General features: G+C 40.5%; 1 protein-coding gene across 2 annotated transcripts in view; it reads left to right on the top strand.

The window, feature by feature from the left end:
* LOC126291775 (uncharacterized) overlaps positions 1-22759 on the top strand; it is a 133398-nt gene extending 110639 nt beyond the window's left edge. For both annotated transcript variants that reach the window (XM_049985464.1, XM_049985463.1), the window contains exons 16-19: positions 2846-3091; positions 9797-9921; positions 11588-11704; positions 16342-22759. In XM_049985464.1, the coding sequence (XP_049841421.1) occupies positions 2846-3091; positions 9797-9921; positions 11588-11704; positions 16342-16474 (621 nt within the window). In that variant the 3' untranslated portion in view covers positions 16475-22759. The remainder of the gene's footprint in view (positions 1-2845; positions 3092-9796; positions 9922-11587; positions 11705-16341) is intronic.
* The last annotated feature ends 397 nt before the right edge of the window (positions 22760-23156 follow it).

The following is a 23156-nucleotide window of genomic DNA, read 5'->3' as shown; positions in this document are numbered from 1 at the left end:
GTTTTTCCATTCGTCAGTAAAGAATTCGCGTTAGTATTTTGCAGCTGTGACTTATTAAACTGATAGTTCGGTAATTTTCACATCTGTCAGCACCTGCTTTCTTTGGGATTGGAATTATTATATTCTTCTTGAAGTCTGAGGGTATTTCGCCTGTCTCATACATCTTGCTCACCAGGTGGTAGAGTTTTGTCATGACTGGCTCTCCCAAGGCCGTCAGTAGTTCTAATGGAATGTTGTCTACTCCGGGGGCCTTGTTTCGACTCAGGTCTTTCAGTGCTCTGTCAAACTCTTCACGCAGTATCGAATCTCCCATTTCGTCTTCATCTACATCCTCTTCCATTTCCATAATATTGTCCTCAAGTACATCGCCCTTGTATAAACCTTCTATATACTCCTTCCACCTTTCTGCCTTCACTTCTTTGCTTAGAACTGGGCTGCCATCTGAGCTCTTGATATTCATACACGTGGTTCTCTTCTCTCCAAAGGTCTCTTTAATTTTCCTGTAGGCAGTATCTATCTTACCCCTAGTGAGATAAGCCTCTACATCCTTACATTTGTCCTCTAGCCATCCCTGCTTAGCCATTTTGCACTTCCTGTCGATCTCATTTTTGAGACGTTTGTATTCCTTTTTGCCTGCTTCATTTACTGCATTTTTATATTTTCTCCTTTCATCAATTAAATTCAATATTTCTTCTGTTACCCAAGGATTTCTAGCAGCCCTCGTCTTTTTAGCTACTTTATCCACTGCTGCCTTCACTACTTCATCCCTCAGAGCTACCCATTCTTCTTCTACTGTATTTCTTTCTCCTATTCCTGTCAATTGTTCCCTTATGCTCTCCCTGAAACTCTGTACAACCTCTTGTTCTTTCAGTTTATCCAGATCCCATCTCCTTAATTTCCCACATTTTTGCAGTTTCTTCAGTTTTAATCTACAGGTCATAACCAATAGATTGTGGTCAGAGTCCACGTCTGCCCCTGGAAATGTCTTACAACTTAAAACCTGGTTCCTAAATCTCTGTCTTACCATTATATAATCTATCTGATACCTTTTAGTATCTCCAGGGTTCTTCCATGTATACAACCTTCTTTCATGATTCTTAAACCAAGTGGTAGCTATGATTAAGTTGTGCTCTGTGCAAAATTCTACTAGGCGGCTTCCTCTTTCATTTCTTAGCCCCAATCCATATTCACCTACTATGTTTCCTTCTCTCCCTTTTCCTACACTCGAATTCCAGTCACCCATTACTATTAAATTTTCGTCTCCCTTCACTATCTGAATAATTTCTTTTATTTCATCGTACATTTCTTCAATTTCTTCCTCATCTGCAGAGCTAGTTGGTATATAAACTTGTACTACTGTAGTAGGCGTGGGCTTCGTGTCTATCTTGGCCACAATAATGTGTTCACTATGCTGTTTGTAGTAGCTTACCCGCATTCCTATTTTCCTATTCATTATTAAACCTACTCCTGCATTACCCCTATTTGCTTTTGTATTTATAACCCTGTATTCGCCTGACCAAAAGTCTTGTTCCTCCTGCCACCGAATTTCACTAATTCCCACTATATCTAACTTTAACCTATCCATTTCCCTTTTTAAATTTTCTAACCTACCTGCCCGATTAAGGGATCTGACATTCCACGCTCCGATCCGTAGAACGCCAGTTTTCTTTCTCCTGATAACGACATCCTCTTGAGTAGTCCCCGCCCGGAGATCCGAATGGGGGACTATTTTACCTCCGGAATATTTTACCCAAGAGGACGCCATCATCATTTAATCATACAGTAAAGCTGCATGTCCTCGGGAAAAATTACGGCTGTAGTTTCCCCTTGCTTTCAGCCGTTCGCAGTACCAGCACAGCAAGGCCGTTTTGGTTAATGTTGCAAGGCCAGATCAGTCAATCATCCAGACTGTTGCCCCTGCAACTACTGAAAAGGCTGCTGCCCCTCTTCAGGAACCACACGTTTGTCTGGCCTCTCAACAGATACCCCTCCGTTGTGGTTGCACCTACGGTACGGCCATCTGTATCGCTGAGGCACGCAAGCCTCCCCACCAACGGCAAGGTCCATGGTTCATAGGGGGGGGGAATAATGATGATAATAATAATAATATAGAAACTGGATTGTGGAAACTATATTGTATTCCTCAGAAGACTGCATCCAGTATTAAAGCAGATTTGCAAAATTCCTTTTACTTATTTAGACTGAAATCTATACGATCTAATGTCACCTGTTATTACATGCACTGAAGGTGACTATGTAATAGTTGAAATCTAGATCAACTGAAATAAAATGATGATTTTCATGGCCAGCTGTTGTTCTTTTTCCGTTGTTTATTCCCTTTAGTGTTCTGAATACACTCTGCTGCAACAGTAAGTTATAAGAAATGTTACAATATATAAGGGAACATCAATTTATTAACTGTCAGCTCAATTGAAATCTGGGAGTCACTACAACAAACTCACTCTAAATCTTATGTGATTAATTTTTCTCTTACAGAATAGCAAGATGTGTGCTTCTATCCTTTAGTGATTATTAGGACCTTTAGTTGTAATTCAGCAGCAGCCTGAAACGTGGTGTGTTGCATGTCGTCCGGCATACTCGTTACTAGCTCTGTTGGTCATGTGTCGTCACCCCTCTGAGATCAGAGAGCGTGTGAAACATGGGCGCTGGGCTTCCTGAATGTTAATGTACGTTATTGAGTCACTCTTCATTACATTCCAATGTGACGATGTAAGTGTCGCTCCTCGTGATGTATTTATTGTGACCAGTTTTTGTTCTGTCGCATTAGCGTTAAGCCAGTCGTGAGGTGGGCTGTTGGCGTTACAGAGTGCTGCTTTAACTGCAGGATTACCTGCACAACTCGCTGCCCGACCTGCTGGACGCTCACGTCTTCCTTGACTCGGCGGGTGTAATGGGTGCCGCAGTCGTCGGCCTGGGCCGCGCGGAGACGTACGTGACGTACGCGGGGCGCGAGCTCGGTGGCGGTGCCGAACTGGCTGACCTGCCCCCACAGGGGGGGTCGACGCTGTACCGCCTGCTCACGGACCCCGACAACGTTGCCCTGGACTGCCTCTCTGTTGACCTCTTTGCTGTGAGTAGAAGTTTCTGTTTCAGTGCAGATTTATATTTTATGTTCTCAAAAATATTTCTTCTTGTTCTTTGCCATCTATTTTCATATCCTGAGCAAAAATAAAATCGTAAAATTGTACCCTCTAGCTGTGAACTTGCACGTCCACTTGCTGTGGCACAGACTTCTATAGACAGCATGTCCGCGGCTCATGGTCTAGTGGCTAGCGTTGCTGTCTCTGGATGACAAGCTCCCGGGTTTGATTCCTGGCCAAGGGATGGGGTGTTTGTATTATCATCATCATTTCATCATCGTTCATTCATTCATGAAAGTGATGAGATTGGACTGAGTAAATATTGGGAATATGTACAGATGCTAATAACCATGCAGTTGAGCATCCTACAAACCTAATGTCATTATCGTCATCATAATATTCACAGCACACTCATATGTACTATTAAACTTACCGAGATCTCCATGAGCTTCAGTGTAAATTTTACAAATTTCATCAGAACTTAATGTGCATGTAAGAAGAGAGCAAATACACAAAAGCTAAAGCTGTTTCTGAACAGATGAATGCAGCTTTGGAGAACGTTAGTATATTATACATAAAGTAGCTTGAGGAGGTCATATATGTTCTGAAGCAGATATGATGTTTATATTGTCTCCATCAACGTGTCTTGAAATGAGCGTAATTTTGGCCACCCGTCACTTTTACATTACTGAAATTGAAGCAGATATGTTGTTGTCGTCGTTGATCATCTTGAGTCTGAAGACTGGTTTGATGCATTATCCCGTGTGAGCATCTTCAGCTCTGAATAAATACTGGAGTCTACATCCTTTTGAATCTGTTTGCTGAATTCATCTCTTGATCTCCCTCTGCAAGATCCCCTCTCCCCAATGCTTCTTCTGAATACTAAATTGGTGATTCTGAGTTAGAATGCATTCTATCAACGGATCCCTTCTGTAAGTCAAGTTGTACCACAAATTAGACCTACCCCTGCATTACGCTTGATTCATTTTGTATTTATAACATTGTACTCACCTGATCAGAAGTCATGTTCCTCCTGTCACCAAACTTCACTAATTCCTGCTACATTTAACTTCAATCTATCCATTTCCCCCTCTTTAAATTTTCTATCCTACTTGCCCACATAAGGGTCTAACATTCCAAACTCTGACCCATAGAATGGCAGTTTTGCTTCTCTTGATGACGACATCCTCTCGAGTAGTCCTCAGCCGGAGATTCGAATGGGGTTCTATTTCACCTCCAGAATATTTTAACTGAGAGGATGCTGTCAGCATGTAACCATACAGTAAAGCTGTTTGCCCTCAAGAAAAATTGTAGGTTCCCCTCACTAAGTCATTCGCAGAACTAGCAAACCCATATTGGCTCATTTTACAAGGGTAGGTCAGTCAGTCATCCATATTGCTTCTCCTGAAGTATTGAGAAGGCTGCTGCCCCTCTTCACGGGTTACTCCTGGCTCTCCAGAGGTAACCCACCATTGGGACCATACTTATGGTACAGTTATCTGTATTGTTGAGGCCCACAAGCTGCCACACCGAGGTAAAGTCTGTAGTTCAGTAGGGCAGGGGAGGGGGGGGGGGGGGGGGTCTATCAGGATTTCGTGAGATGTTACTGCAAATTGTTTGAATACAGGCATTGTTTCATAGCTGTATATTTAATTGTACTTTCAGTAATTGAGAAATGATGAGTGGTCAAAGTCTGGTTACAATGGCTTTAGTCCTTGTCAACAAAGATAATATAAACAGTATGCCTGCTTTAAAACACATAACTGCTTGTGACAGTTTGATGCCCGAGATATTAGTGACATCTGAATCTCCATTAATCTAATCCATTAAAGCTTTGAGGCTGAATTTCTGTTGATAGTTCTCTGTGTATTCAGTTCTCCTCATATGTCTAAACTGAGTCATGATGATATGTGTATAATTTGGAATTGAAGCTCATGGAGAGTTTCATATGTTTAATATTATGGGCAGTTGTACTTTTGTACAAGTTTCTGCAAACTGATCAAGATGAAAGTGGGAGAGCTGTAAAGATTTGGAAGAAGATCGAAATGTAAGTGGAATACCACTCAGAACATAGTAGCCAAAGTGTCCTGAGAAACTGTTTTTGCAAATTAACTAATTTATTAATAGGATTAGATGGTCAGTGTTATATGTGGAAGCTTAGCTTTTCTTGTACCTATACTGTATTAAACCATTAACTTTTCCTGTTTTGCGTGTTTGTGCTACTCGACATTGATGTTTCTTGACTAACTACGTTACATGTCCTATGCTCCAAACATTTACTGTAATTGGTTATCAAGATCATGTGACATGATGTATGATTAGCAGACAAAAGTGAGCTGCAGTCTCAATTTCAGTGCAGCAGAAGCTACATGTGCAGTGTACATTTTGCTACACATCAAAGACCTTTGGAAACAAGTTTTTTTTCCTGGGTTTCATTTCCTAAAGTGATGGAAAGTTCTATGCTGAAACCTTTATGATACAGAGCATTGATCAGTTTTACAGCTCTGAGGTAAAGTATATAGCCACTTAACATGGGGGAAAAAAGTACTTGCACCTGGCAAAAAGTGTACCGTCAAATGGGGTGATTTTGGACACCAGGGCGAAGTCGGACAGTATGGCTTATTTGCTCTTAGCCACTGCATAGAAACAAAGAGTTACTTATTTTAACATCCATGTGCCAATTATTTTAAGCGCAAGATTGCATTTATTGCTTCCCACAACTTTTATTTTGCGTCAATCTTTTCCCTAGGTGACTAATTGACGAACAGTCTCAGTGTGAAAAATCCATGCAGTTTCGTAAAGTGGAAACTTTCTATTGTTGCGCCGCGCAGGAAGTTATAGTAACTGTAAATTTTTGATGCACACAGTAGCTAACAGCATTGAGACAATTTCTGAACAAGTTTGTCGAGTCTCTTGTGTGAGGTTATAAAATAACAACAGTTTTTGTAAAACTGTGTACTGTGTGGGGTGATTTCGGACAATGCCAAGAACGTATAAGAACAGGAGAGGTGCTACAGTACGGTGTAATTATGGCCCGAAACTTTTAGATAAAGCTGTTCGTGATATTCAGAGTGGTAAATTATCGTACAGGAAAGCGTGTGATTTGTATTGTATACATGAATCAACCCTACAAAGTAAAGTGAAGAAAGCACACATGGTAAAAAATGGGAGGACAGCCAGTGCTAAATAAAGAAGAAGAAGAAGAAGAAGAAGAAGAAGAAGAAGAAGAAGAAGAAATGTTGAAGCAAGGTATCTTGAGAGCTGCACATTGGGGATTTTCCTTCACTAAACTGGATATTAGACATTTAGTTAAAGGCTACCTTGATCAATCTGGCCAAAAAGAGAAGAAATTTGGTAAGAATTTGCCAGGAGAAGAATGAGTGCATTTATTCCTCAAACAACAGTCAGAAGATCTTTCTGTTCACTTATGCGAAAATATTAAACGAGCTTGTGCAGAACTTGTCTGTAATATATAAAATTCATTATATCATTCCATATCATTTATTCGTAACAAAGGGCTACCTTAAAATGTGTAAAATGTCACCATAATCAAATAAAAAGCATGTAGAATTTTTTAAAAAAGGGCCGTAACTGTCCAAATTTGCCCTCTACATACTGTAACTTCGGACAGAGATTTAAAAAACACATGTGTCCGAAACCACCCCAATCAATGGGGTGACTTCGGACACTTTATTTAGCTGCCTCAGATAAATATACCTACACATACACTTTCTGGTTCTGGGATATTTTATTCGTTACACATATACCCTACCACTTCCATAACAATCAATTTAATCTAACAATATATACAAAAGCTACAATCAAAATAATGACAAAACCATTCAAAATCACCCTGTTTGACAGTATTTTTAACTGGTAAATCTGGAAAAAATCTGTAGTCCCCCTTCGCATGTTTGCATATTCACCCTGAAAGAAGAAACTCCAAGTAAACAGGGAAAAAATGCCAAGTTTTTAAAACTACTCAAACAGTACGATCCAGCACGCAATCTGAAATAGAGTACGAGTCCCTTCACTTCTGTCGAGTGAGTGAGTACAGTGAAGTCAGTATACTGGGTGATGGGCCCCACCCAAGGCCTCACTGTTAGCGACTCTTCCCAGTTGGGGCCTGTACCTGTGATGTCTCCCTCTGACTGGGGCATTAAACAAATATTCTCCGCTCTCTCACTGTATCAAACTCGAGTGAGAACTTGTAAGCCTTCGGCAATATATTCGACCGTCTCTGTTGGGAGCTAGTGATTGTCGAGGTCATCAGTGTGGCTGCCTCTTTTAACACATGCTTGACCTGTGATCAGCCATCCTACTGTGTGTCGTTTTATGTGGCATTTATACCGGAGGTTACATCTGTTTTTTGACGGACGCTAATATAGCCTTTCTCCCATTGGGAGGTAAACATATCTGTTGTTTTTCTCTGCTGTTTATCAGAAAACACTGATATAAGATAAAAATAAGAAAAAGGAAATTGCCTATAAATCACACTGAAATTTGAAAAAAGTTGCATCTAAATTAGCTGTGCAAATTTTTCCTGATCCTAATTACACATTAAAAGCTATTTAACAAATTCACTGATATTTATGTGAAAAGGAATTACTGAATGTTGTTAGTTTAAACATTTGATCTCTGTCTACCCTCTCCTCACCTCCCCCCTCTCTTCCCATGACCTGTCCTCTCCCTTCCTTTTCAGCCTTCCCCCAATCTAACCCTCTCCCCTCTCCGCGGAAGGAAAAAAAAGAGTCGCATTACCGAGGAGGAGTTGTGTGACTTAAACGAAGGTTGGTAGGCATGTGTGTACATCTGAAGGATGATGTCTATTCTGATTTTGCAGCAGTCACATAAGGGTGGGGCTAGCAGCACCACTATGAGGATGCAAATCGGGTTTGCTTTAAATACATGCTGTAACAGTTGTGAGTGGCAGTTACTTTTGAGACTGGATGTGGTGAGCTGGTGATAGTCACGAATGCTTTTATGGCGACGAAGACACCATTATCAGCACCTCACTGAGTTTGAACAAGGTCGTGTAATAGGGCTACGAGGAGCTGGATATTGCAGAAAGACTTGGTAGAAATGTAGGCACTGTATGTGATTTCTGGCAGTGGTGGTCACGAAAATGTACAGAGGCAAGAAGACCACGCTCCAGGTGGCCTTGTGACACTATTGAGAGCTCTGGTGCGTCCTACAGCATCTGCACAGCAGTTTGAGCAGCAGTTGGCACCAAAGTGACACAAAAAACTGGTACAGTTCGGTTACTTCTGAGCCAAACACCCTGTAGTGTGCATTGACTGACCCCAAACCGCCGCCATTAGTGACTTTAGTGGCATCAAGCTGGAGGGCTGTGTGGAGGCCTGTTGTGTTTCCTAATGAAAGCTTGTTTTACCTTGTTGCCAGTAAGGCCTGCAACCGAACTGTCCACGTGCTACACACACTCGACCTACACCTAGAGTTATAATCTGGGGTTCAATTCCTTATGACAGCAGGAGCACTCTCGTGGTTATCCCATGCACCCTGACTGCGAAATTGTATATCAGTCTGGTAATTAGACCTACTGTGCCTTCCATTCATGGATACCATTCCAGGGAGAGTTTCCCAACAGTACAATACTCGCCTATATACCGCTGTCAAACCTAACAAGCTCTACACAGTGTCGACGTGTTACCGCGATCTGCACGATCTCCGTATCTGCCTCCAGTTGGAACACACATACATAACATAGGACATCATCGGACAACAACTCCAGTGTTGTCCACAAACAGCATTAACCATCCCTGTATTGACCAACCTAGTGCAACAGACACGTAACTGCATCCTACAAACTTACATCTGGCACATGTTCAACACAATGCATGCACGTTTGCAAGCTTAAATTCAACATTCTTGCGGTCACACCAGTTGTTAATGTACCAGCATTTCACATTTGCAATGGCTTAGCTCGCTCTTACAGTAGCCTGTTATCTTCCGATGTTAATCAGTTACATATGTTACCTAAACAAATGTATTCCTGAAAGTTCGTTATTCTACATTAATTATTCTTTAGTGTTGCAATTCTTTTTCCTGTCAGTGCAGTTGCAAAAACTGGGATAGTGGTGGACAAGTTAATATACAGATAACTGCTCATTCATTCAGACTTCATGTTCCATAAGTCACATCTTCTGAATTCTAGAAATAATCAGATCTACCAGAACACCTTTTAGCTGAAGTTTCTCTTTTTTTTCCCAAAAATGTCACCTGTCTTATTGTACAAGAAAAAGTAAATACTTCATGACACAAATATGAAGTTTCAAAATTATAGAGAGCAACAGTCAGTCATCGTTTTTGTTCGAGCTTTATTAAAGCAGATCCACATTTTGACTAATAACTAACTATTATCAGTGCAGTATTTCAGGGTTGTTATACATGTCTTAGTACATCCACACTTATTGTTTGGGCTCCTGTAACAGTCATTCTATCATTTTGAAAGTCATATCACAGTCATTCAGCAAATTCCACTTTCTCAATGGAAGGGAATTTGACAAATATGAAGTTCTGCATCAAACAGCTGCTGTAGCATTTGTTATTAATCACTAAATAGTCTGCAGTGCATTTCTGACATTTTATTATGCCTGTAAGTGATACTGATTTGCTATTGTTGCGAAAGTTGTTTGTACACCGATAGTAACTAAGCTGAAATTGTGTGCTTACAGCGCGTGACAAAGTACATCAAGAAGTGCCAGAATATGTTTTTCCGTGCAAAACTGGAGTGTGAGTGTGCCGAGGTGATCCTGCGGGAAGTGCAGCTCTCGGCCGACCTCCTGCTTACGGCCTGCAGGTGAGTGGCTGTTCTGTTTGTGCTACCAATTTTAATTGGTCTGTCTTTTATTTCGATTTTGCTTTCACTTTCTTTTGCTTCAATTCTTTCCCAAAATGTCGTAGCCTATTTAAAAACAGCATTGCAGTGATCACCACGAGTGAAGGAGACCTAATGAAAGTGCCGATCTCTGTGCTCGTTTCTCATTACAATTTGGAAAGAAATACAGAAACCCCGAGGTCTCCGTAACGAGTAGACATTCTGCGGGACCGGTACATGTGGGTGCCTCTCCCAAGGTCTAAAGTTGTCGTTTCTCTCTCATTCGAAAGATATTTTCACTTCTAATTTTATGATACTTTAGATGTCACTTAGAAAGCAGATGAAAGAAAGATAAACCTACATTTATGGGACATTTATAGATTTAGAGAAAGCTTTTGACAGTGACGACTGAAATACCCTCTTCAAAATTCTGACACTAGCAGCGTTAAATTCGTGAGTGAAAGGTTATTTGTATGTTGTACAGAAGCTGGACTGCAGTTGCCTACGGTCTTGAGGCATGAAAGACTAAGCAAGTTCAAACAAATGTATGGTATAGTAGCTGTGCAGAGATGGAGAGGTTCACATAGTATAGACTAGCAGGGAGAGCTGCAGGGCTCCAGCCTTCCTATTGTAGACCATGATGGCAGCTGCTACTACTACTACTACTGCTACTACTACTACTACTACTACTACTACAATTACACCATGCAGAGAGTACACAATGTTACTTGCCAATAAGAAGTCATTTTGGCTCTCATTACAAACAAGTGTGGTACAAATATGTGACACCGGAGATATACTGAGCCTGGGCTTCAAACACCAATTATTCATTAACTGTGTTGTGATGTCTCTGTCAGTAAGCATCCATGGACTGTACATCACAACAGACTAACTTGTGGTTGCTCTGTTGGTTGGCAACCTACAATTTGAATTCAGACAATACGTTGTATATAATGCGAACTGAAACAGCTTTACCCGTTACTGGGGATCACACGATACATACCACAAGAGATTTTTATTTAAGCTTATTCAAAGTATGCACCGCAAAAACAAAAGGTCTATATGTTAACAGTCAGCAAATAAATGACTCGTAACTACTCTTAAGACTGACAGCCGATGGCTCTAGGCATACAACAGCTGGAGGGTGTGGCCGATTCCAGTGTCTTATGTCCAAATTCTGCGAGTCACTGTACAGCGTGCGGCGGAGGGAACACTTTCCACCAGGTCAGTTTCCCTCGCCCTCCATTCCATTCTCAAATCGCCCGTAGTGCCCCTCTGTATGACCCCGTATTTCTCTAGTTGTACTGTGTGATATGTATCGTAGAAATCTCATCACAAACTTCTGTGTCACTGATTAATTACATTGTGTACCTCTACAAAGTGAAGACCACAGTACTGTGATAAACCGTTATCACATTGCTGTTGCACGTAATTCGATAAGGAACTTTATTCAAGAGTTCACAATTTTGTATCCCAAAAGGCAGTCATTAAAACATGCCTCGTGGAATCAAATAATCCTTAAGCAGTTTGGACCAAAATTGTTTATTTAGTGGTTGAGAAAATTAACAATGTTTTAGGTAAGTGACAGACACATAAAAATAATAACATATTTCTGTGTTAGTTGTTGTTGAAATTACTTTGGTTTCAGAATTGGGAGGACTCTCGTTACTGTAGGAATGAACCCTAATAGCAACATGGGCCTGGCAGTCATCAACCTAGGGATATGCAACCTGCCTCCGACATTCCGCACGGACATTGCTAACAAGTATGTGCTTCTTCCTAGCTTTATAATTACACTGTTATGTAACTTTGGTCATTCTTTCTTCAAGATGTGCTTCCACGTAACTTTACTGATTTTAATCTGATACCAATAATCTAGAAGATTGCCAGTCAACCCCCTCGCTCCAGTTGTTGCACATTCAATATATGCAAGAGTGGGTAATCAGGCAATCTGTTGAATAGGATTCTTGCCGTTCCATTACTCAGTTTACCATGTAAAGGTATTACTCCTTAAGGTTCTGTATCACTCGGCAACACCATCTAAATTGTAAATAAAATAGAAAGAAACTTCCACATGGGAAAAATATATTAAAAACAAAGATTCCAAGACTTACCAAGCGGGAAAGCGGCGCTTACTTATTTGGTATTGTCGAGATATCTGCCGGGAATGCTGGTTATTTGTTCCTACTAGTGCTGATCGTTATATAATGTATGGTGCAGCTGACATGGCATTACCACTGACTAGAGTGTTACGTATATCTGGTCACAAAGAAATAACACAATTGCCAGTAATAGGTAGAAAGGATTATGGAGGGGGAAGGGCAGAGGTAAGATACAGAAACATTCCAGTTCAAGACACTGGGGCCATTATCAGGGTGCATACTGTCGGCTTGTCAGCCTCTGAATCAGTTATCTATTGATGTTTTCTTATCATTCATGACTGGAGGATAAAGAAATTCATGAATAGAAAAGTTAACATCTCTAATTTCATAAGTACTGCATTACAGTTACTGTTACGAGATGGAATACAAAACTGACCATCTCGGTTGACGTTGAGTGCAAATTGCTTGATGAACACGAGATACAAGAGTAAAGAAACATATTCGGTGCTGCAATTCACTGCAGCTCGGTGTGCTGAGGGTAACAAGTTGGAATACAAAATTTACCATTTCCATCATGGACTGGCACACAGGGCGGAAAACATAAGAAACGGGACACGTTACAGAGAACTCGAGTGCCCCAAAATACCCTATACTCGGCACAAATGCAAATTACTCGACGAGGTGAAGTATTACTCTCGTTGTAGCATAATATGAACTGACTGCGTCACGTGATGAGCTGTTATCATTTCCAACTGGAAGTGGCGCACTTAATTTCCGCACAGTGCGGGTGCAATAAGTGATAGTGGAAGGTGTCTTTCTGGGCAATAAAGTAGCTTTCTTTGTAATTAATATTAAAGATAAAAAAGAAAAAAAAGTCACTTTGAATGCTTATATTAACGAATCTTTTAACTTCCATCGTTGCATGTTATCAAATTTTGAAAACTTGGAAACTTCGTCCCTCTACTCTCATATAGAGATTGACAATTTTAGGAAAGTGAAACACACAGTTGGAATTGTGATTACAAAATCAGTGTAAATGTTAAATTATCTCATTTATGTAATTAGTATTTTGGTGCGAGTGCTATATTTTAAAAATGTGTTTCCTCAAAAATGTGGTATTTGCATTTGTTAAATTTTGGAAAAATGCTGCTCATATGTATGTTTATATTCATTTATTGCATGCTCAATGTGTATGTTTAACTGTAATGGGATAAGGCTGTGTCCCTACTTAATACCTTTATTTACTCCTCTAAATTTTCGCCCCATGTCTTTCTAATTTGACAACTGCTTCCCGATTCCTGTTATGTTACTGCACTATTTTCCTGTCTGTTGTCAATGTAATCCACATAAAAATTTGGATAATTTTAGACCATGTGGCATTATAGAAAGAATTTTTTAAATCGATGACACCTACTGTTGTGATAGTGCCACGACATTTAACAGTGCCGCCACGACAGTACGCACAAACGGCGATAGAGGCGCTCCGCAAATCGGATGAGCGCGGGAGCGCCACCTAGCTACGAACGGCACCGGCCGCATGTCACGGCACAGCAGTCGAATACGAGAGACAGAGTTGTAATCATGTGGTCAGCTATTGTTTCTAAGAGAGTGTGTGAAAATCCACGCAATTATTGTGATTAAAGGTTATAACACTTTTTGGCGACGAGGTCGGGATATTTTCACCGCTTTGTGGATTTGCGTGTTCGTGACGGGGCAGACATGGAACAGCTTATGCAAGCGCTCATTGAACAACAAACACAGCTGACGGCAGCGATTCAGGCGTTGTCGACGTCGCTTACTCATCGTCTGTCTTCCTCTTCTCCGCCTCCATTCCCTCCTTACGACGAGGCCGCTGAAGACTGGGAGAATTATGAGAAGCGTTTGCGGCAACACTTCTTGGCTTTCGGCGTTGTCGACGCTCCTATGTGTAAGTCGTTATTTCTATCTTGGATTTCCCCTCGAATCTATCAGCTGCTATCTCAGTTAGCCCCTCTGCGGAAACCAGCCTCCCTGTCCTTCCAAGAAATGTGTGACTTATTGTCTGCTTATTATCGAAAAAACACCCACGTCGTTGCCGCCCGCGTGGCGTTCTACCAGTGTCGTAAACAGCCCCATCAATCTTACCGGGCTTGGGCGGCGGAACTACACGGCCTGAGTAGGAAATGTCAGTTTGTCACGGACACTCATCACGAGTCTTATGCTGACTCAATGGTTAGGGATGCTATTCTACGGCTTGCTCCTGATAAAGAAGTTCGGCAACGTGCCCTACAACTGCCAAACCCGTCGTTGTCGGAAGTTCTAAGCATCGCTCAATCCTTTGAAGTGTCTCACGCTGCTGGCGCGCAAATAGACGCGTGGTGTGATGTAGGCGCTGTACAGTCAACTCTCGACAAGGACAATTTGCCTGTTGCACAGGAGAACGAAGATGTGGCGGCGGTTCACTCGCGTAAACAACGTCGCGTTGGGCCGCAACGCTCGCAGCGAAACCAGCAACCACAGAAGCCGGTTCGTTCCGCGCTTCCTTCTTGCCCCCGTTGTTTCGTACAGCACGACAGGGCAGCGTGTCCAAAACGTTGGGCCACGTGTAATTCATGTAGGAAAAAAGGCCACATTGCTTCTGTGTGTCAGTCCCATAAAGTTCCTGTCGATGAGGACGAGGCGTCGGACATGGATGTTCACTGTGTGCTTTCTCAAACAAATAAGTTGTTTGTTACTGTTCATGTTCTGAATAAAGACATCCGCATGCAAGTGGACACTGGCTCTGCAGTAACTCTCATTAATTCTCGCACGTATTTGGCGTTGGGCTCCCCTCCTTTGTCTCCAGTTACGCGCAATCTGAGGACTTATAATCAGCAGAAAATTCCTATCATGGGCCAGTTTGATGCTTCCACTGCCTACAAGTCTGTTGTTCGGCCCCTCACGTTTTATGTGGTGGATCATGCGGGCACTGAAAACCTGTTCGGTTATGATGCTTTCCAGTTGTTCGGGTTCTCCATTGATGATGATGTGCACCTCATATCTGAGGACATTCCATATCAACAGCTGGATGGATTGTGTTGTGAATTTTCGTCCGTGTTCTCTGTTGGTCTGGGTTGTGCCAAGGATTTTGCAGCCCACATTACTCTTAAACCTACGGCTCGCCCTAAGTTTTTCCGGGCACGCCCTATTCCGGTGGCGTTGCGTGCACCTGTCAAGGCTGAGCTAGACAGGTTAACAGCTTCAGGGATTCTCCTTCCGGTTACCTCCAGCGAATGGGCATCGCCGATCGTGGTGGTTTCTAAACCAAACGGGAGTCTGCGATTGTGTGGTGACTTTAAAGCCACTGTCAACGCTCAGAGCCTCATTGACACCTATGGATGCTGCTCCAGAGTTTTCACCCATCATCTCATCCAGGAGGCACGTTCCACATACGAGCTTCCGTCCTGGACATTTTCGACCATACTCCCGTGTCTCTGCGCGGGATCTCCTCGGGGCCTCACAAGAGGCCATGGATGTCTCTGCGCTGTCCATGTCTCCAAGGAAGTGAGTGTTCATTTTTTTCAAGGGGGGAAAAGTGTTGTGATAGTGCCACGACATTTAACAGTGCCGCCACGACAGTACGCACAAACGGCGATAGAGGCGCTCCGCAAATCTGATGAGCGCGGGAGCGCCACCTAGCTACGAACGGCACCGGCCGCATGTCACGGCACAGCAGTCGAATACGAGAGACAGAGTTGTAATCATGTGGTCAGCTATTGTTTCTAAGAGAGTGTGTGAAAATCCACGCAATTATTGTGATTAAAGGTTATAACACCTACAAACAGTGATTTATTCATCCGCAACCTATTTTGACACAGTATTAGTAAAATAATTATAGCATGTGTAGATTCACACGATCATCAGTGAGTTTTGTTCACTATTCTGTGGTGTAAGATCTGTATCAGCATCTTGGTGGCACAGACTAGTAAGCTTACTGCCTTCACACCAGTCTCACATGGTTTTCTTAAGTACTGTTACAAGAACTGATATTCATAAGTTTTCAGCGATTTCTCCTTTTTCATACGTCTCTGTGATGAGCACTTGTGGGCAACATATTGTCATCTAGTGCTCAAAGCATTTATCCATTTACTGCATCATGCCTAGGAGCCTGCATCAGCTTTAGTTTTGTAAGTACTTTATCGAAAAGTTTAGCTGTATATCGAAAAATGAAAACCTGACAGTCACAACACTAAAAACTTGTGAGGTACAATACTACTAGATACTTCGCATCTTCCGAGTCGTGCTGTGTGTTGGAAGATGAGGTGTCATTACGGTTTTTCAGGCTGCTGGCGCACATCGAGCAATACAAAGGGGCGTGGCTGCAGAACCACCTGCCGGCCGGCCTGCAGGGCTCGCTGCTCGTCCTCACGTCAGCTCTGCACCGCTTCGTGCCTGACGAGACTCAGCCGTCGTAGCGGTGTGGAATCGGGCTTTGGGTCCGACGTGACGGGCAATGTATGAACTCCCACCGCAATTCCTCAGATCGACAGTGTAATCATTAGAACACGGTAGTTCGAGCAGCATCCGCCTTACGGTCATAGTATCAAGTACACTCGAAGGTGTCTCGACGGGTGGAAGAGTTTACTTTTGCTATGTTGCCATTAGGTCCAGTGTTAGTCTTTACATTTATTGTTTTGTACATTGATTTAAATGTTTGTTCTGCAAGCAATATTCTGTTAAGTTTTACTACAAAGATGTTTGTTAGCTTTAAACTATTTTTAAGTTCTTTCCTCACTTAAGAATTGACAGAAGTTATTTTTTTGTGGTTACTTAAAATATTATATTTTGAGCTGCATTATTTTTTTGTCCAGGCTTCTTGTTAAATACAGAAGAACAGGTTAGGGAATAGTTCTGTAGCAAACTTTTAGGTTGCAGTTCTCTAGGAATTTATTTTGTAATTTTGGAATAAATGTAGAATTTTACTTGTGTTAAAATTTTAGTGAATGAAGATTGGTTGTTACTATTGTTATAAAATTAATTTTTTAAGTATTAGATATCTGGCACCTGTGATTTTTATGCATATACTTTGCACTGAAACATTCTATGTTATGAAGAATATTGTTCAGAATATTTACAAATTAATTAGAGCATTTTGTTGTGATATGAGGGAAGAAAGTATTTGAAATGAGAATCCAATTTCTGAGCCAAACTGAATAGAAAACGTAAATTTTTTGGTCGTAAGTCATCCTGGGAAGGAAAATCCACGTTTTCCATTTTTGAGGTACCGAAGAGCGGAGCAGCAATTACTCGTCAACTAGATGACGGTTTGATAGAAAATGAACAAACTTGGCTATTTTTGTAAAAAAATACAGAAAGCACTCACTGTACTTGCCAAAATTTATCCTGTCCTTAAGCTGTCTGAAATGAGTGCAGTAATTTGAGCACCTCAGGATGGTCTCCATCTACACGGTCAGAATGGCAACAAAAGCAGTCAGACTGTGCACTTTCACTGGCAGTCCATAGAGAATACATCAACTTTGCGGCCATTTGTGGTGCTCCCCCCCCCCCCCCTCCCCCCCAAAACAGTCTTCTTACATCCAGAAGCTTGCATCACCGTTCAGCAGCAGTAACTAGTTTCCTGTGTCTGTCCACTCAAATTGCATAACTGAGAAATGGAATATGTTAGGTCTGAAATGACTGGCATGCGAGTTTTCAATTAAATAGAGAAATCATAATGTGTGAAGACATTTGTGTTGCTTTGTGCCTCACGCTTCTGTCACTTCCTTACACAGCCTCCTTAACCCCCACTGGCCTCTGCTTCCTATACCGTAATCAACTCTAGAGTGGTGGGCAGATTGTGACAACTCGATCATCTGTGTAATGTCTCATAAATAGTAATTGGTGTGTCCCGACCTCATGGTTCTCATAAGTGACTTTAGTCATTTAAGGAAAACTTGTTAATAAGAAGACTGAATATTGAGTATTTTATTATCTGTTTTCATATTTCATAATGACATTTACAAATATATTAACATTCCAAAATAGTGTTGTCCTTCTGTATGTGCCCTACATTATATTTATTAGTGTTGTAGTTCATACTGTTTATAATTGCTTCTGTTGATATTTTCTCTGAAAGGATACAATAGCTGATTAAAAAAAAAAAAATGAATACAGTATTGTGGAACGTGTGCACATGTGATGAGTCTGCACAGTGCGGGCATACTTTGACCTCTGACCTCACATTTTTAAGGTTTTTATGTGAAAATGTCATGCCAAATGTCATGTATCGCCTCTCACTAATGTTCATTAGCTTTTAGTCACTGTTGAAAATGTTCCTTTGAGGAAAGATATAGTCTGTGCAGTTTATTTGGTAAGAGCAATTCCCACAAAAGGCAAGTTTCTGCATATAGTACGTGTTCAATGTGGATGTTACGTGATGACACTTACTGTGCAACATTCTAAAAGAATCATTCCAGGTACAGTTAATTATTAACCATTATACAGATTATCCATGATTATCTTTACGGATTCGGGATTTTATAACTTTAAAGATAAAGAACAAGTGGTTTTCAACAAGTGATAGTTAATACATACAGACTGAGTGAGTTAGTTAGTTGTTTTAGTTACGTTATCCCATGTTAAAAACCAGTTATTATCTGGGTTAATTTTATATTGATTAAATCCTAAAATTGCAAAGAGAAATTAATGGACACATTGTACTTGCCCAGTTGTGTAATTTCATCTACAACTAAATTCATTTTGACATTTTACAATTTTTAACCTTTGCAGCCAAATTGTTATGTTCCCTATATAGAGTGTCTTGACAGCTCACACTGCTGCCTCCAACAGTTGTCGGCTACAGAGTTTGTCGCTCGCTCTGTGGGCTCTGACAGAACGGTGAATGGAACGCACTTCATGCTGCCCTGGTAGTCCTTTTTTGAGACATTTGCTAGGCTGGTGCTAATGATGTTCCATTCACATTTTTGTAGGTGTCCACAAATAATCAAGCAATAAAAACTTCTGATGAACCATAAATTCCACCATGAAAGCACGAAGGACCGTCTACCTCATTTTGAAACCTTAGACATTTTATGAAATATTAGGGCTGTGAATGATACCTGAGATGCTGTGTATGTGATTGTCATAGGTTCAGCAGATTGATGTTGAACTATGAAAAGCTTGGATGAGATAATAGATATTTGCATTTACAGTACAAGTTGTACAGAATGCTGTGTATGAAAACTTAAGACAAGTTTGTGTGCACGGTATTAGTGGCTCATCATCTTTTTTTAATAAATATTTATATCTGTAAAAAGATCTCAGAACTATGTGTATAAGTGGAAGTATCCTAATGCAAGTAAAATCTTCTCTTTGAATATTTGCTGTTGGCCACTGCAGTATTAGATGTGCTGTTAATTTGTGAAATCACACACAAACTTTGTCTTTGATAAAGAGAGTTGTTTGTTTCTTTAAAGACTGCCTGAAATTAGTGTAGTACAGTCTCATCTAAAGAAAAATTTGCTAATGTTGTCAAGTCACTGTTCATAAATTTTAATCATGTTTACTTTATTTGGGGCACTTGTTGTCACATTGAATCACTACAACAAATAATACAACATTGTCTGTATGGTCGAAAGAAAAGCAATGGTGGGGAAAAAATGGACTGTTTTCAAAATTCGGTAGTTGTATTGACATTAGGAATGAGACAATAATGTGAAATGCCGTGTCCAAAATGTACAATTGAGTGGAAGATACAGTATTATCAGGAGAAATAGTACGATGGCAGAGACTGAAATAGGCTATAGAATGAAGTAGGCCTTTCTGCGCATTTTCCGTGTCTTAAGTGAAGTGTGAAAGTGACATTTAATTTACAGAGTTCTCTCTCTCTCTCTCAATTTCTCACACATTGTATTTCATTATTTCGTCTGCCACAGTCAGTGGGTATTTTCTAATTTTTATTTCTCTTGCAGTAACCCTAATTGCACATTAATAACAGTAAAGACCTTAGGGAAGCAGAGTGGTCTTTGTGCAATACTACCAGATATTTGGCTAATTTGCCTTAGAAGTGCAGCTCTTTTGTCCTACTGTCCACACTATATTTTTGTCTCAAAATTTTGGCCTAGCTCTTTTAAGACTATTTCAGTAAACATCTTTAGCCCTGTTTTAAGTTTTTGTTAAGGTGACAAGTTTGACAGTGTCCCACTGCTCTTCCCCTTTGGCCATCTTCCCCTTTGGCCATCTTCCCCTTTGGCCATCTTCCCCTTTGGCCATCTTCCCCTTTGGCCATCTTCCCCTTTGGCCATCTTCCCCTTTGGCCATCTTCCCCTTTGGCCATCTTCCCCTTTGGCCATCTTCCCCTTTGGCCATCTTCCCCTTTGGCCATCTTCCCCTTTGGCCATCTTCCCCTTTGGCCATCTTCCCCTTTGGCCATCTTCCCCTTTGGCCATCTTCCCCTTTGGCCATCTTCCCCTTTGGCCATCTTCCCCTTTGGCCATCTTCCCCTTTGGCCATCTTCCCCTTTGGCCATCTTCCCCTTTGGCCATCTTCCCCTTTGGCCATCTTCCCCTTTGAACACATTAGGTCCTGAAAGTTCAGATTTTTACATTCTCAGACTACTGCACATTTTCGGAATCGTAACACCATTCTGTGACCTACAGTAGATGTGGATGTTGAAACCTTTTGATTGCCGTGGGAGTGCTATTTGAATATGGCAGGATAGAACAGATGAGAACTTATGTAACAGATAAATTAAGAGAGGCACACAGGAACAGAAAGATGAGGTAATCATTTACAGCTTTCATACATCCATTTTTCTTCCACCTCTGATAAAAAGCATGTAGAGACATGCATTTCCATTGTGGAAATAGACTGATGCAGTAATAGACATTAATTGCATTATTATTTTATTAGTTAATAAAATATGATATTCTTTTGAAGCATACAAATTGTTCCTTTTTCTGTGAAATTATTTCAATCACACATACTTGTGATGTGTTATTTAGCTGTCCTTTATTTTAATGGAAGTATCCAACTCTTCACATTTTGTCATTTTCCTGTTGTTGTTTTATTATCTATCGGCACAAAAAATTATCACTTCAGGTACTGAATATCTAAGCAACCCCTCCCCCTGTAATTGTGTTTCTCTGGCAAATGTGGCAGGCCTTACAGTTTTATAAATTACCCAAAGATAGTCCTCTCTTTGAGATTTACGTATAAGGTTCCCAGAAAGTCAGTGGATGACACTTATCAGATTTCTAAATCTTGAGAGGAATGCAGGTTTAAAAATCATTTTGGCAACAGTCAAACTAACATTGTGTTTTGATTGACATATTTACTGAGTTCATTTGAGATATTTCTAAATAACAAATACCCCAGTTTTCGTTGCAACTAACGAGTTGTCTGTTTTCTGTTTGGCAACTTCCAAAATACCACTGGAGGATATTAAAAAAAAAGTTATATGTGGATCATTGGACGGTGCACAGTACTTTTCTCAGATTTCCTGTAGATCATAGCAGTGTTACACTAGTGAAACTGAATGCCCGAACTAAATTCATAGTCTGTTTAAAACAAAATAGTTAAACACCTTTGGTCAAATTAAGATGAGTGAGAATTCTGCTTATTACAAAAAGTAGTGGCAGCAATCATTATTAAGTAAAACCATTGTGCATGGAAAGTTCTGTCCTCCCTTTTTCAAATCACGAATTGAGCAGCTTAAAAACGACCATACATTCAGGATGGGATGTGAAGTGTCCTTCCTCTGCCGGTTCTGCCAGGCACTTAAGTGCGAGCATCGTGGCTCCACGGAACATTGTGAAGACTCATGGGGAACGGTGTGGTGATTTCCGTCTTCACATGACATTGGCAGTCGATGAACAATAGTATTTATCATCTGATAAAAAACTGACCAGAAATGAACTGCCTAAAAGAATAGGAACTAGTAGCAATTGGTCTTACACTTTTTACCCATTAAAAATATGCTTTGTCTAATTTATGAGTCTTTTATTACAGTTGTAGACATATTTATAAATTTTACTGTTTGTGTGTATGTTATGATGAGAATGAATAAAGAAACTTTACAAAATATTAATATAGAAATAACTTTTGGAAGCTCGTCATGGATAAGAAGAGTAAGATCAATTCTCGGTCACTTCTTGTAAATTTTTGACCGTCGTCAGGTCCACTGTCGTTAGACTGCCACGTGTCTCTTGTCGTACAGTGATCCTCTTCCATTTCCTGTTTCGACATATCTCTCATGGCAGATTTTTTTCCCTCCCACCGCATTTTCTTTTAAAGCCAATAACAGTAGAAAATATATGTTTTTCTTTACATTATACATTGTTCTTCTGTACAGTTTTGAAACAAAGAAATGGGATCAGTTTTATCATCTCGTAACAATATTGTGTGAACAAATCTTTTACGATCATAGTATTTTCAATAAATAAAGAACACTTTTCATTTGAATTTCTTTGTTAATGCAATATATTTTATGAATAAGTTTCATTTTAATGTAGTGATACTTAATTTTCATTTTTGGTTAGGTTGTATGTTGCCATCTGTTATGAAAGATGTATGGTAATTACAATCAGTAAGACTGAGGAAGTGAGGATTCAAGAAGTCTACTAGCCTGTGCAGTGTTGGTAGTGTTTCATGCATAGAAGCGGCATTTTGGCAATATCGTGAACCAGTCTTTCTGTTAAGTTTAGATATTTGTACATCAGAATATGATTAGCTTATTTGAATTACATTTTGTTGTACCTGAACTGGCATTTTTATTTTCTAATTATCTATATCCACACTTTACCTACAAAATGCAGTCATTATATATACCGCTTTTACCTCGAGCACACATTGCACGAGTTATATCGCCCTGTTACGAATAGAAAAAGCGATACCTAGTAGGCAAAATGAAACTGGTCTAGAAAAATTTCATGCAGCTTAAGTTAGGCAACCTTACTCACCTCTTCTGCCCTGGATATGGGAGTCCTCTCTTGAGGTGTGTCAAATATTTAACAAAAAAAAAAAAGAGAACAGTAGCTATGGCAAGCAGCAGCCCAACATATTAGGTTACTTTGAGGTTTCAAAGCGATTTAATTTCTTCAGAAGCTGGGCTCACTAGGCATATCCCTTCCAAAGATTTGTCTTTCGAGGTGTGATACA

This window comes from Schistocerca gregaria, chromosome 9 (genome assembly GCF_023897955.1).
Source record: "Schistocerca gregaria isolate iqSchGreg1 chromosome 9, iqSchGreg1.2, whole genome shotgun sequence".
Lineage (NCBI taxonomy): Eukaryota > Metazoa > Arthropoda > Insecta > Orthoptera > Acrididae > Schistocerca > Schistocerca gregaria.
Note: the sequence above shows the minus strand (reverse complement) of the source record. Positions and strands in the feature narration are given on the sequence as shown.